The 16,432-nt window shown below is 39.6% G+C and overlaps 1 protein-coding gene across 1 annotated transcript in view; it reads left to right on the plus strand.

The window, feature by feature from the left end:
• The window catches only part of cables2b (Cdk5 and Abl enzyme substrate 2b), a 39,078-nt gene that overhangs the window by 19,084 nt on the left and 3,562 nt on the right, over positions 1–16,432 (plus strand). Inside the window, exons 3-8 of the mRNA XM_059980759.1 lie at positions 1,379–1,456; positions 5,167–5,275; positions 6,494–6,650; positions 9,078–9,181; positions 13,381–13,487; positions 15,481–15,685. Coding sequence (XP_059836742.1) covers positions 1,379–1,456; positions 5,167–5,275; positions 6,494–6,650; positions 9,078–9,181; positions 13,381–13,487; positions 15,481–15,685 — 760 coding nt within the window. The remainder of the gene's footprint in view (positions 1–1,378; positions 1,457–5,166; positions 5,276–6,493; positions 6,651–9,077; positions 9,182–13,380; positions 13,488–15,480; positions 15,686–16,432) is intronic.

Consider the following 16,432-nt stretch of genomic DNA (forward strand, 5'->3'; position numbering starts at 1 on the left):
TGACTTGCATTCCCCATTGCATCTGTAACACAAATGTGTAGTGTCTGTGATCTTTCTGAATTTTCCATGTGCTTTATCTGTACTAGAAAATGCATTTCAGAGCTTTAATTCTGTTAGCCCTGATTTTTAGTATACTTGTGGACACCAAAATTTCAAAAGATTCATTGGACTTTTGTGCATTGGTGATTTTTAATTTCTTACTGGGCTCCTGTTCTTTAACTCTTCACATTGTGAAAATCAACCTTTAGCCATTTTTCCTTGGTTTTGTGCCCTGTACCTTTCTAATTATGCCATCACATCCTTTGATCAACAAAATGCATTTTGAAATTCGTGCTGGTTTTCCTACATGGGTGCATTTCAAAATTTTCTTTTTAAAAATCAAAAGCACCTTGAATTTTACAAATTTGCAGGTTGTTCTCAACTAAACCTAAGTTGGCAATAATTTTATCTTGTATCTCAGCAGTTGCTGGCACAGTTTGTCAGGTTTATCATCATCTACTCTTTGAGCAGGGGTGATAATTGGAAGCCCTCCAATTCCAGTGCTTAATAGAATGTGGGCTAATCAGCAGAGGGTACATACAATGAATTCCAGTTAATTGAGACATATTGTGACCAATTAAGTGGCTGTCCCTATTAGCGAAAGGTTAGTGAAAATGATTAAAAGGGTATAAAAAAAATAAAATACCTTTTAACTGAGTAACAAATTATATATTTAAATTAAGTTCAGAACAAATGAAAACACTATAACCACTATAGTACTATAAAACAAGTAGTTCCTAATAATTATTGACAGAGAAATTTATTCAGTGTACTTTGATGTGTTCTTTTGATTGTACATAAACAAAATCAGCATAGAGACCTAATGCAAACAGTGCTTTCGACGATTGCATCCTCCAAATCTTCGGCTGTTTCTGGCATCGCCAAGGCTTAAAACCACAGTGAGCAAAACAATTTTGAATTCCCTTACTGTCTATGACAAAAATAGCTCTTTTTGAATACAAACACGCAAGTGATGCTATTTTAAAAATTGTTCACTCTTAAGCACAGTGTTGTCTAACAGCCACATGAGAAGCTCTCGATTGACGCTAGTTAGAAAATGTTTGGCAACAGTCTTCTGTCCCAATAGGTGGCATAGTGTCTTAAACAAAAGGAATCCCAGCTATTATCTCAATTTGTTATTGTTCTTTAAGAGTTGTCCCAATAGAGTGTCTGGCCCGATCAACCAAAGGCCCAATTAACTGGAACCCACTGTACTATTTCCAATAGATTCTCTAGATTTGTGAAGTTTTCAAATTATGGCACGCAAACTTTAAATACTTAGACCTTAAATCTGTGTGCATTTGTGAACTAATATTTGACTTTATTTGTTCTATTTAAGGATAGTTCTCATCTGTGCTAAAAGATCACTGTGTTCAGCTTTTTCTATACTGCCTTATGGAGAATTTAATAATAATAGGTAAGAATATTTCACTTTAATTTAAATACAAAAGTTGAAATTTTCTTTTGCACTGTTTAAAATTGCCATTTTTTCCAAAAAATGTTAATATACACCCAATTCAATCAAAGGCTCTTCTATGGCGCATGTGAAGAAAGTGACCACATTTGAAGCCCACTTGCCTTCATCGGTCAGGGTGCAGAATGCAAGAGTTATGTTCCAAATGTACAAGAATTTGCAGTATCGTGTGGAGTTCTGGTAACCTGACTATTTGAGGAAACGATTAGGAGAGACTGGATAGGCTGGGACTGTTTTCCCCATAGCGGGTACCTTTATAAATATACATTAAATCATGAGGGGCATGATTATGGTGATGGTCCTTTGAGAGTCTAAAACTAGAGGGCTTAGTTTTAAGATTAGGGTGGATGAATTTAATGGTGACATGAGGAGCAAGTTTTTCCACACACTGGGTGTGGAACAAACTACCAGAAGAAATGGTAGAAGTGGAGACTGCTGGTATGTTTAAAGGACATTTAGATATGCACATGGAAGGGAAGGGTTTAGATGGATACAGAACAGATGCAAACAAATGAGACCAGCTCAGGTAGGCATGGTGATTGGCATGGAGTGAAAGGTCCATTTCTGTGCTGTATGGCACTATGACTGTTCAATTCAGTATTAACTAACTTTACCTTGTCCTAATGTTGCTGTTTACATAATATAAGCACTTTTCTTACTGTGAAAAATGGCAATTTCAAAAGAGAGATATAGACACAAGTGATTCTTCGTATATTGGAGATCTTGAGCAATGTAAGTGCAATTGTTAGAAAATGTTTGTGAACCCTTTGCAATTACCTGATTTTCTGCATTGATAAAATGTGCTCTGATCTTTATCTGTCATAATAATAGACTAACACAATCTGCCTAAACTAATAACACATAAACAATTGTACCTTTAGTGCCTTTATTGAACACATGGTTTAATCATTCACAGTACAGGTTGAAAAAAGAATGTGAACCCTTATACTTAATAACTGGTAGAACCTCCTTTAGCAGCAATAACATCCACCAAATGTTTACTGTAGCTGCTGATCAGATTTGCACAGTGGCAAGCAGGAATTTTTAGACCATTCCTCCATACGAAACTGTTTCAGTTCATCAACATTTCTGGGATACCTTGCATGAGCAGTCCTCTTCAGGTCGTGCCACAGCATCTCAATTGGGTTAAGGTCTTGACTCTGACTTGGCCATTCCAAAACATTTTTAACCTATTCTGTTTTTTGTATTTCGGCTCATTGACATGTTGCATCATCCAACTTCTATTAAGCTTCAGGTGACAGACTGCTACCCTGTCAATCTCCTTTAAAATGTCTTGATACAATTTTGAATTCATTGTTCCCTCAACGATTGTAAACTGTCCAGGCAGAGTATGATGCTCCTTCCAGGGTGTTGGGATGAGGCTTTTGTGTTGGTGTGCAGTGCCCTTTTTCCTCTAAACATAGTGTGCATTTCTGCCAGAAAGTTCAACTTTTGTCCCATCTATCCACAGAACATTGTCCCAGAAGCATTGTGGAGCATTCAGGTGGCCTTTTGCAAGCTTCAGGCGTGCAGCAGTGTGTGTTTTTATTTGGAGAGCACTGGTTTCCTCCCTTGTGTCCTTCCATGACACACCATTCTCCAGTGTTTTTCTTATAGTGAACACATGAACAGAGACTTTAGCAAGTTCTAGAGTCTTCTGCTGTTACTCTTGAGTTCTTTCTCACCTCCTTCAGCATTCAATAACTTTTGAAGAAAGCATTACCTCAGAGGTTCACATACTTTTTTGAACCTAGACTGATTGTTTAAATGGCGTACTCAGTATTAGCAAGAAGTACAATTGTTTGCCTGTTATTAGTTTAGGCAGATTGTGTTTGTTTATCATTGTCACTTGGATAGAGATCAGACCACACTTTATGAGGGAGTAATGCAGAAAACCAGGTCATTGCAAAGGATTCACTAACTCTTTCTTCCAACTGGAAAATGCTGGAGGAACACAACAGGTCAGGTAGCCTATATTGAAGGGGGGTATAAACAGTTGATGTTTCAGGTCAAGACCCTTCATTAGGACTGGAAAGAAGCCAGAATGTGAAGGTGTGAGGAGGAGGCACGCAACTGTCTTAGGCTTCTGCCATGTTCCTTTCCAGTTCTGATGAAGGGTCTAGTCCCCCCCACCCCCATAGATGCTGCCTGACCTGCTGAGTTTCTCCAGCATTTTGTCTTCTGTTGAAATGAAAAATGCGATGAAGAATTGTATAATATTTGGAATAAGTATGTCTTTTTAGATTGTAAAAGAAAAGTTGTTGCATAATGCCATTCTATGTAAATTTAACTAGAGAAAACAAGTTTGAAATTATTCCATGTTAATTATCATAGGTTACATGCACTTCAACTTCAGTGAGCCCTTGGGTACATTGCTTGCTGCTTTGGAAATTATCTAAAAGTAATTTTATCCTGTATCTTTATTCTGATTTTTGGTGATAAATATGTCTAACTGCTTACCTTAAACATTTTAAGAACAGCTTCTTACCCTTTGCCGTTAAAATTCTGAACAGCACATGCACACTACCTTGTTATTTGTCTTTTGCATTATCTATTTAGTAATTTATAGTAATTCTTGCCTTGCACTGTACTGCTACTACAAAACACAGATCAGTGATAATAAAACTGATTCTGAAGTCTTCTCAATTTTGGGTTATCCGATTTTATCACCCATTAGTGTGGAATATCAGCAACTGAAAATAATTGTGCACTAATGGTCATTATGTAAGTTTTAGATTTTTAGTAGCTTGAAGTGGTGATTTGGTATTAATGTCTGAAAATGTAAACTGTCAAATACACTTTGTTCCTTTGTACGTGCAATTTGCTGCCTAAAGGGAAAACTTCTGTTGCACGAATTGAATGTAAACTAATGAAGTTCAGCCGAATCTCTCCCACAAACTGCATTGGCCAATGTTAATCTGGCAGCAATGCTTTTAGCATACAATCGTTGAAACCGCAATCCTGCCTTTGCTTTTAGGTTCACTCTATATATGTATGTGTGTGTGTATTTAATATATATTTTGTTCAAAGTGCAAAGCAACATCTGGAGGAGCTTTTGATTACATTAATATTTTGGTCAGTCTTGTTCAGGCTAGTCAATATTTGGTTCTGTCTGGTGGCTTTCACATATTCTGTGCTGTTATCCATTTTGTAATTTATGGAGTCACTGATGGGAATGGATGCCTTGAAAAGGAAACTACACCAGGCATTCCATAAATTCTCCCATAGGCATCGTGGAAAATTATAGCTGGCATACCAATAGGAAAATTGTATATTATTTTCTTTGTCATCAGTTGGAAGATTTGAACTAGTTTTAGCCTGAGTATACTGTGTGTTTCATGAGGTTATTTTGGTAAATCGTCCCAAGTTATCTCGGGTTCAAATGCAGAACAGCCAATACATTCAAAGTTATTGTGCTCTGTGATCCTTTGTCTGCCCAGTTTCTCAGGACTTTTTTTAAAATAGTTTTTGTGAAATCGTTTCCTGTTTGTATGCAGCCTTGATCTCTGAATGAACAATAAGAGAAACCAGTTCCTTTCATTGTAAACTCTGCATCTATTGTACGTACAGAGCACTACTTTAAATATTTTATCCATGTCTTAAGTCTTTTCTGACTTTCCTAAGAACCTGGATTTGACATTTTCTTTACACAGTGACGGCAAACTCGAAGGACCAAGACAACGTAACCCTTCTGGTGGTATTTCAGCCTCAACAGACATGCTACTTGGACTTGAGGGAGTTGAACTTGGTGCAGATGGGAAGGTAATGGTTGGTTTTATTGCAAACAGTAAAGGGTGATCATTTTAATTGCTTTTATTAAGTGTTAACATATGAATTTGATTTATTATTGTGGCAGCTGAACAGAAGTTCAGGCTGAGAGGATGGTGTGTCAATTCATTTATTTATCACATGTACATCAAAACATAGTGAAATGCATCGTTCTAGTTAATGACCAGTGCAACCTAAGGATGCGCTAGGGACAACCCGCAAGTGTCACGGTACATTTTGGTGCCAAAATAACATTTCCACAATGTTCTGCAGAACACAACAAGAAACAAAACAACTGTATGACAAGCCTCATTCCTCCCTCCCCATTACAAACTGTATCCAACCTCCACTAGACTTGAAGATTTGCAGACTCACATCTGAATTACCACATCCTTGTATATTTTAGGATAATTTATGTGCAAATTGGCTTTTATTCTTTTTCCTTTATAAACCTTACCAATTGCATCTGTTTTTGTCCAAATTAAAAATTATAGCATACTCAATTGTCTTTTTGTCTGTATTGCTCATTTCATCTTGTATTTGATATGTAGTTCTATGGAAGTAGCTAAATATTTGTGAAAGCAAATTTTTAAAATACTCATAAGAATTAATGAGCGTATGGTACCTGTTATGCTGCCTACAATTTAATGAGGATTCTCCTCTGGACTTCACAGATAGAATGTTCATGTATTTTTCAGCAACTTGCATTAATCTGATGCCATCTATGTGAAAAAGAATTTTGAGGGACTCGATAGGAATGTAATCAAACAAAAATTCTCACCACTTAGGAAAATGAAACCTTGGCTGCAGGAGAGAGAGCTGAGGTTCAGGGGCACAGTTCACAAACCTATGGGAGCCTTCCTTGGTGAAGGCATTTTACTAGCTGAGTATTAAAATTCAACACATGCAATAGCAGTGCAAAATTGCTCAGATGGTGGGAGGTTTGAGGAAGGTTAAAGATAGTCAATATCACAGTGAAATTAGAAAATTCAGAAGCTTTTAAAACCCAGAGTCAGTGTAGTTTTTCAACTGCAGGAATGTTAGGTATTTAAAAGAGTACATTAAAGTGGAGGCAAGACCTTTGCTTTAGAGCATGGTAAAAGGAAGGCTATTTTGGCGCATTAGAATAGTCTAGCAATAAATAAATCTAAATATTAATGTTGAGTTTTATAGTAATTGCTGACCGTAATTACTTTGTTTCTTGCTTTACAGTCAGTTTCATATGCTCAATTTCTTTATCCAACCAATGCCTTTGTTGTGCCAAAAGCATTGCCAGACGTTTCTACTTCACTAGCACAAGTTCGAAATACCATGCATCGGAATTTTACACCAGGAAGGCACGGAACTGCTGCAATAGCAATGGATATAGGTATGGTAAAAGTGGTAGCTGAAGGAAGAAAAATGTTGCTATTTTGAATGAAATTTCATCAGCTGCATGTGTTTAACAGCTACTTGTTCCATTAAAGTTTAACGCAAAATTAATAACTGTATTAATAATGTTTCTCTCAGAGCAAGTCAGGGTTGGTTATTCCACAGTAATCAAAGGTATTCCACTATCCACAAATGAGTATTCTGGTAAAATAAAGTATTCTGTAGTTAGCTGGGTGAATGTAATTCCAACAGCAGTCAAGAAACTTAACAACGAGCAGAGAAAAACAGCCCAACAGGTTGGCAGTTGCACTCAATTTTTTAAAAAAAGTCCATTCACAATTGCATTGCTGTGACTTCAGTGATACAATATTGAAGATGAATTACAACAGCTTGTCAAGGCTTCTTTAACCATAGTTCCTCACCCATGATCTCTATTACTCAAAAGACTAAGATTCTCAGATCATTAAAATAAAAAAACACTGAAAATGCTGGAAATCTAAAATTTAAAAAAAACACAGCACTGGAAACATTTGTCAGATCACACAGCATCTGTGGAGGGGGCAAAAACCTGACAATTCAAAACTACAACTCTTCAGAACGGGGAAACAAAGAGAAAGCAGAGTCTTATTGGTAGACAGGGTGGGAGAAGAATGGATAAAACAAAGTGAATATTCGTGATAGGTCAAGACCAGATGAGTTAACGTAAAAATGCAGGGCTATTTTGAGACTTGTATTTAATGGTGCCCTTGCATTGACACCATAACCTGGAAATAAATAAAATCATAACTGACTTATTTGTAGCAAAGATTTTTTTTAAAATTTAGAGATATGGTTACAGGTCCACTGAGCCTGTGCTGCCTAATTATGCCTGTGACCAATTAACATACTCATCTGTACATCTTTGGAATGAGGGAGGAAACCCACTCAGTCACAGGGAGAACCTGTATACTGCTATATAAGCTGGATGAACTCTGCAGGTCGGGCAGCATCCGTTGAAATGTGCAGTCAACATTTCGGGCTGAGACCCTTCGTCAGGACTGAAGGAGGGGCAGGGGCCCCATGAAGAATGTGGGGAGAGGGTGGAAAACCAATCAGAGGAAAGATCAAGGGGTGGGGGAGGAGAAGCAGGGAGGGGATAGGCATGAGAGGTGAAGAAGGAACGTAAGGGGAAAGCACTATGGGTAGTAGAAGGAGGCGGAATCATGAGAGAGATGATGTATACTGTCTGGGTAGTCTGAGGTGTTGCTCCTCCAACCTGAGTTGGAGGAGACCCGACGCACATTGGGGGACCACTTCGTCGAGCACCTCTGCTCTGTCCGCCACAACAGTCAGGATCTCCCGGTTGCCACCTACTTCAACTCTGCTTCACATTCCCATTCGGATATGTCCATACATGGCCTCCTCTACTGCCATGATGAGGCCAAACTCAGCTTGGAGGAGCAACACCTCATATACTGTCTGGGTAGTCTCCAGCCCCTTGGTATGAACATCGAATTCTCCAACTTCTGGTAGTTCCCTCCCTCTCCCTTCCACCATCCCATTTCCACTCTGTCTCCTCTTCTAGCTGCCTATCACCTTTCTCATGATTCTTCTACTACCCATAGTGCTTTCCCCTTACATTCCTTCTTCACCTCTCCTGCCTATCCCCTCCCTGCCTCCCCTCCCCCACCCCTTGATCTTTCCTCTGATTAGTTTTCCACCCTCCCCCCACATTCTTTATGGGGCCCCTGCCCCCTCCTTCAGTCCTGGCAAAGGGTCTCGGCCCAAAACGTTGACTGCACATTTCAACAGATGCTGCCCAACCTGCTGAGTCCATCCAGCTTTTGTATGTGTTGATTTGACCACAGCATCTGCAGTGTACTTTGTGTTTACATATATACTCCTTGCAGGCAGTGGTAGGAAATGAACCTGGCTCACTGGTGCTGCAATAGCATTATGCTAACCACTACACTACCATGCCTCCTCAATACGTGAAATTAGTTTATTTATAGTACAATGAACGGATACTGTAATTTTCCTAATTTAAAAAAAATAGAAATATCTATTTATTTCTTCATATTTGCTCAAGATTTGCAATTATGTGTCAAAGGTATCTGGCTTGATTGAACGGAGAGTACATTCACCCAGCGGAATTGACTCACCGTTAACACTAAAAAGTGGCTTTCAACTTGAGTGTCAGCTCACTCCAAGTACCAGTGGCTAAATTCAAAAGGAAAGACAACTCTGAATGCCATTGCTGGAGAGGTGGAAATTTAGTCTGAGCTGATTGGTTGAAATTTTCTGTTGCCCTGGTATCCAAGCTCCGAGTGTGTATGGTGCTACAAGCCAATTACCTTGATTATTATCAAGGTTGTACGCTGCATATTAAGTGTCTAAAAATAACAGTGCATGGCTCAGACATATGTTATGTTCTGTCATTCTATAGGGAGTGATGCTGGAGATTTAATAGAGTATGATCCTAATCTTCTTGATGACCCTCAGTGGCCATGCGGAAAACACAAACGTGTTCTAATCTTTGCATCTTACATGGTAAGACCTTTATGAATAGTACTTTAATAAAGTACAATTTTCTGCTTGCAATTGTTTTTTTTAAATCCTTTGATCCTCGGTGTGACACTTAAAACCTTTTTCATTATAATTAGCTACAGAAGTCTAGTTTTCCTTCATAATATGCCCTTAAATTCCAGTTGATCATTGTTATTGTATTTAGTTAGAATAACATTGATTTGTGATGTTGCAGACTTTAAACTGGCATCCTTTTCCTGAGTGCAATGTTTACTCATTATTTCATTGTAGGGAAATTTAGATGGTTGAGATGTATTCAAAACAAAATAAAGAGATTTATTAAGAGGTGGACTGGGAAACAGAACTTTATATTTTAAATGTTATTCTCCTTTTTGTTGTGTTAGCATTAGTTATGCTCAGAATATAAAGCCATTAGGGTTTCTCCAAACTGCCACAAATGGAAAATTATTATTTTACCGTTGAAATCTTGAACTCTGTAGTGAGTTTGATTAAAATAGGACTAGATTAATTTACAAATGATAGATATAGCGATTTCCTATTCTTACAGCTATAGTACTAGTATACCAGTACTATACTTGTACTGGTATAGTAGCAGTATACCAGCTACTATTTCTGGTAGCTGCATTGCACCAAGGGTGTAGTATCAATAGAGAGAATGCAGAGGCAATCTTGCAGAGGTTTATAAAATTTAGAGACATAGGTAGTCTTTTTATTCCATACCATGGGAATCTCTGTCCACAGGGCACGTTTAAGCTGAACAGGGGAAAATTTAAAGAGAAATATTCCGATTAATATTCACATCTATCCAGCCCATTGGCCCATGTTTTGCCCAAATTCCACCTTTCTTATTTATGTACCTATCAAAGTACCTTTTTTTTAAAAATGTTTTTGATGTATTGCCTTAACTATTTCCCTTGGCAAATCATTCCATATACTGACCATTCTGAGTGGAAATAGTTGCTCCTCAAGTTCCTGTTAAATCTGTCCCCTCTCACCTTAAACCTATGCCCTCTAGTCACAAACAAGAAGATCCGCAGATGCTTGAAATCCAAGCAACACACATAGAATGCTAGAGGAATTCAGCAGGCTAGGCAGCATCTGTGGAAGAAAGCACAGTCGACATTTCAGGCCGAAGCTCTTCAGTAGGACTGGAGAAAAAAAGCTGGGGAGTAGATTTGAAAGCTGGGGTGGGGGTGGAGGGGAGAGAGAAACGCCAGGCAATAGGTGAAACTTGGAGGGGAAGGGATGAAGCAAAGAGCTGGGAAGTTAATTGGTGAAAGAGACAGGAGGCCATGGAAGAAAGAAGAGGGGTGCAGGGTGAAGGAGCACCAGAGGGAGGCAATGGGCGGGCAAGGAGTTAACGTGAGAGGGGGAAAATGGGATGGGAAGTGGTGAGGGGGGGTGGGGAGGAGACATTATTAGAAGATTGAGAAATCGATATTCATGGCATCAGGTTGGAGGCTACCCAAACAGAATATAAGGTGTTGATCCCCCAATATGACATGGATGGACATAGCAAAATGGGAAGTGGAATTGGGTGGCCACTGGGAGATCCCCTGTGTTCTGATGGACAGAGCATAGATGCTCGGCAAAGTGTTCTTCCAAACTACGTCAGGACTCACTGATGTACGGCAGGCCACACTGGAAACATCAAACATAGTATATGACCTCAACAGACTCGGAGGTGAAGTGTCGCCTAGCCTGGAAGGACTGTTTGCGGCCCTAAAATGGTAGTGTGATCAGAGGTAGAGTCAGTGAGATCAAGAAACCCTACTAGGGATAGGGTTCCTCTTGTCCTCACCTACCACCCACCAGTCTCCGTGTCCAGCATATAATTCTTCGAAACTTCCACCATCTCTAATGAGATCCCACCACCAAACATATCTTTACTTCCACCCCTCCCAACTTTTTCCTTTCCACGGGGATTGCTCCCTCTGCCACTCCCTCGTCCATTCGTCCCTCCCCACTGATCTCTCTCCTGGCACTTATCCTTGCAAGTAGAACAAGTGCAACACCGGCCCCTACACCTCCTCCCTCACTACCATTCAGGGCTCCAAACAGTCCTTCCAGGTAAGGCGACGCTTCAAGTCAAGTCACTTTTATTGTCATTTCGACCATTACTGCTATGTACAGTACATAGTAAAAATGAGAAACGTTTTTCAGGACCATGGTGTTGCGTGACACAGTACAAAAACTAGACTGAACTACATTAAAAAAAATCAACACAGAAAAAAACAAACAACTACACTAGGCTACAGACCTACACAGGACTGCGTAAAGTAAACAAAACGGTGCAGGCATTACAATAAATAATAAACAGGACAATAGGACAGTAAGGTGTCAGTCCAGGCTCTGGGTATTGAGGAGTCTGATAGCTTAGGGGAAGAAGCTGTTACATAGTCTGGTTGTGAGAGCCCGAATGCTTCGATGCCTTTTCCCAGACAGCAGGAGGGAAAAGAGTTTGTACGAAGGGGGCGTGGGGTCCTTCATAATGCTGTTTGCTTTGTGGATGCAGTGTGTGGTGTAAATGTCAGTGATGGCAGGAAGAGAGACCCCGATGATCTCAGCTGACCTCACTATCCGCTGCAGGGTCTTGCGATCTGAGATGGTGCAATTTCCAAACCAGGCAGTGATGCAGCTGCTCAGGATGCTCTCAATACAACCCCTGTAGAATGTGATGAGGATGGGAGGGTGGGAGATGGACTTTCCTCAGCCTTTGCAGAAATATGAGATGCTGTTGGGCTTTCTTTGCTATGGAGCTGATGTTGAGGGACCAGGTGAGATTCTCCGCCAGGTGAACATCATGAAATTTGGTGCTGTTTACGATCTCTACGGAGGAGCCGTCGATGTTCAGCAGGGAGTGGTCGCTCTGCACCAGTCTGTTAGCCACTGCATCTCCTCTCTGTAAGCTGACTCGTCATTCTTGCTGATGAGACACACCACAGTCGTGTCATCAGCAAACTTGATGATGTGATTCGAACTGTGTGTTCCACCACAGTCATGGGTCAGCAGAGTGAACAGCAGTGGACTGAGCACACAGCCCTGGGAGGCCCCCATGCTCAGGGTGATGGTGTTGGAGATGCTGCTCCCGATCCAGACTGACTTGGGGTCTCCCAGTCAGGAAATCCAGGATCGAGTTGCAGACAGAGGTGTTCAGGCCCAGTAGGCTCAGCTTTCCAATCAGTTTCTGAGGGATGATTGTGTTCGGTGCTCCTGGTTGGGCTCCTGTATATTCTTGAGACCCAACTTAGATTGGGAGACAGCTTCGCCAAGCATTTACGCTCCATCCGCCTGAACAAGTGGGATCTCCCAGTGGCCACCCATTTTAATTCCACTTCCCATTCCCATTATATGTCAATCCATGGCCTCCTCCACTGTCTATGATAAGGCCACAATTAGGTTGGCAGATCAACACCTTATATTCCGTTTGGATAGCCTCCAATCTGATGGCATTGTCATCGATTTCTCAAGCTTCCAGTATGCTTCCTCACCACCTCCCGCCCCTTCACCATTTCCCATCCCCTTTTTTCTCTCTCTTGTTATCTACTTGCCTACCCATCGCCTCCCTTTGGTGCTGCTCTCCCCACACCCCCCCCCCACTTTTTTCTTTCTTCCTTGACCTTCTGTCTCTTTCACCAATCAACTTCCTAGCTCTTTGTTTCACCTGTCACCTGGTGTTTCTCTCTCCCACCACCACCATTCAAATCTCCCCAGCAGTTTTTCTCCAGTTCTGCTGAAGGGTTTTGGCTGGAAACATCGACTGTGCCTTTTTCCATAGATGCTGCCTGGCCTGCTGAATTCCTCCAGCAATTTGTGTGTGTTGCTATGCCTCTAGTTCTTGATTCCCCAACCCTGTGAAAAACCCTGTTTATGCCCTCATAATTTTATATACATCTGAGGAGAAAGTCTCTCAAACAGAGGGCAACAATTATCATGAAGAAGCAGCCAGAGGAGGCAGTGAAGTCAAGTCAACATTTAAGAGGCATATAATCTGGTACTTGATTAGGAAAACAAGAAGAGCATGAGCCAAATGTAAGCAAATAGAATTAGCATAGATAAACAAAATGGTTGGCATGAACGAGAGACTGAAAGGGCCTGTTTCTCTATTGTATATTTCTGATTCTGTGTACTTAATGTTCAACGTTAGGAAGTGATTGAAGCTGATAACTTTTTCACAAATGAATTATTTTGCTTTTTGCTAGACAACAGTGATTGAATATGTAAAGCCATCTGACTTGAAAAAGGATATGAATGAAACCTTCAAGGAAAAATTTCCTCACATCAAGCTGACACTTAGTAAGATAAGAAGGTAACTAAGCTAATAACTGGCATGTTCAGTATAGAAATATTATTCTTGTTATTGTCTTGTTCGTGAGAAACAATGCCTTTGAATGCATTTTCACTGAAGAATTAATCTTGTTTTCTTTTTATCATTTAAGCTTATACTTTCTGGATGATTTGCTTCTGTTCCTAAAGGAATTAGGATTTTAGAACCTAAAACATAGCATAGTACAGCCCCTTCTGCAAACAATTTTGTGCCAACTTTTAATCTACTCTAAGATCAATCAAACCCTTCCCTCCTACATAGCCCTCAATTTCCCTATCATCCACATGCCTATATGAGTTTCTTATATATCCCTAATGTATCTGCTTCAACCACCACCTTTGACAGAGTGTTCATTCAATGCACCCACCACTCTATGGGGGGGAAGAATTTTACCTCTGACATTACCCCACATCTATACTTTACACTAATTACCTTAAAATTATGCCTCCCTTATGTTAGCCATTGCCCTGGGAAAAAGTCTCTGGCTGTCCACTCAAACTATGCCTCTTACTTTGTACACCTCTATCATTTTCTTGGATGTTTCCCTTGGTACCATTTTATTGTAAAACAGGCAAGCTCTTAACATCTCAGCAATTTTTTCCCATCTATACCTACACTGAAGAAACAAAATATTTGGAATTTCGAAGTTGAGTTTATTGTTGTATGCACAGGTGCGATGAGAAACATAAATTATACACAACTTTTGCAAGAAAACACAATTAGAACTTTTAAAAAATCAAATCTATTTTAGTTCAAAGTGTAAGAGTGCCTATAGCATTGATAAACTATGGTGATCAGGGTTTTGCCAGCTGCTTCAAAAACAAAATGGTTGAATGGAAGTAGCTGCTCTTGAACCTGGTAGTGTGAGACTTCAGAGTTCTGAATCTCCTGCCTAATGGTAGATGCAAGAAAGGTGGCATGGCCCAGGGATGGTGGGGATCTTAATGGATGTTGCCTTCTTGAGGTAACACCATGTGTTCTCTTTTTGTTAGTGGGAGCATATTTTGGCCAAATAGCTGTCACAGAATGATTAGACATTGTATTTTGTTGTAATGTGAACAAAGTCACTGGAAAGATGTAGATATGAAGTAGTCTTTTATTTGACAAAATGAGAGACAGCAGCTGTCATATTGACACCCTTTTAGTAGACGAGGCCTGTTGAACCTAATATTACATACCATTTTATATGCTAAAGGTCAAAGAACAATTCTATATTTACAATGTTTGAAATACATACAACTTTCACATCTCCTTTGCACCCACACTTACAGACACCCAAATGACTATTTAATTAGCATTGTCTGCTCTTCCTATTAGCTATGGTTCTTGGCTCTTAGGAACCAATTGTCCACAGCTGCATTTTAATTTTAATCCATAGTCCATATTCAGATCTAAAGATTGGTTGCTGAAGTTAATGTTTTGCTATATATCTTAAGTCCAGAATACGCTCTAACATATATAAAAATACTTCATTGCCATAAAATACTTTGTGATAGTGTCCATTAAAGGTGCTATCAATATACAGTTTTTTAAATTTTGCTTGTTTAGACTTAGAATAAATTTCCAAAGTTTTGTTCAATTTGTGAACAATGTTCTTCTAAATTGTACGTTACTGGTTGTTCATATTAGCTTATTGCTATTTGAATATGTTGGTACTCATGATTGCCGTTGATCCAGAATGTGTAATTCGGATCATTTTGTGGAGGCAGATGTGTTATTAATATAAAGTTATTTTCAACAGAAGCTTGCACATGCATTGTGATCTAAAGATAGATTTATTGTGAAATCAGTAAATGAACAATTTCCTGTAACAGTAGCATAATCAAGCTAGAATGACAGTAAGCAAATGTAATAATGTCCTGCAGCGCTTGGGAAGGAACAAAGGGGGAAAAAACTGACATTGATGTATTAGTTTTAACCATTAACTTAAAATTACCAGTGATTTCATCATGCTATTTTGGTGCTTTCTTGTTAGTCTGAAACGGGAAATGCGGAGCCTGGCAGAAGAATGTAATTTGGAGCCTTGCACTGTGGCTTTAGCATTCGTTTATTTCGAGAAGCTTGTACTTCAAGGCAAAGTCAATAAACAAAACAGAAAGCTTTGCTCAGGTGCCTGCTTACTACTGGCGGCCAAAATCAGCAGTGACCTCAAGAAACACGAGGTTAAACACCTGATTGACGTAAGTAAAATCAAGCTGACAATTTTCTTGGATTGCCGTGGCATCAATTTTTAAAACTCGTCAGAACTACATGGGAGGGAAAATACTTCAGAATATCAGTAGCTCAATTTTAACATTGGAGGGAGTATAAAGCAATTAGTTTTCTGTTTTGTATCATTAATGGTGCGATAACAACTTCTGAACAACAGTTGGACAGGTGCATGGTATAGAAATTTATGGGCAAATACCTTGGATGGAGCATCTTGGTCTGCATGGACCAGTTGGACCAAAGGGTCTGTTTCCATGCTCCATGAGTAATTGTCTATCTATGCATGAGACTGCACTATGAGTGTTATGTGAAGTTTTGGGAAGTGTGCAGAAAAGATTCACAAAGATGTTACCATGACTGGATAGGATAAGTTAAAAGGAGAGGCTGAAAAGGCTTGGACTTTTTACCCTGGACCATAGTGGCTTGGGTGACCTTTTTTAGAGCTATGTAAAAATCATGAACTAAAGGTAAATGGTCTCCTTTTTGAAGAATAGGATAGTCTAAAACTAAAGGGCATATGGTTAGGGTAAGAGGAAGAAGATTGAAATGAGACCTTGGGTGGGGTGTTGGGAGCAGCATTTTCTTTTAGCACAGAGTGATGTGTATATGGAATGAGCTGCCAGAAGAAGCAGTAGAAGTGCGTACAATTACAATGTGTAGAAGAGATTTGAATAGATAAATAGATAGAAAAGTTTAGAGCAGGGGTTCCCAACCGACCC

Source organism: Hypanus sabinus, chromosome 9 (genome assembly GCF_030144855.1).
Source record: "Hypanus sabinus isolate sHypSab1 chromosome 9, sHypSab1.hap1, whole genome shotgun sequence".
NCBI classification, from domain to species: Eukaryota; Metazoa; Chordata; class Chondrichthyes; order Myliobatiformes; family Dasyatidae; genus Hypanus; species Hypanus sabinus.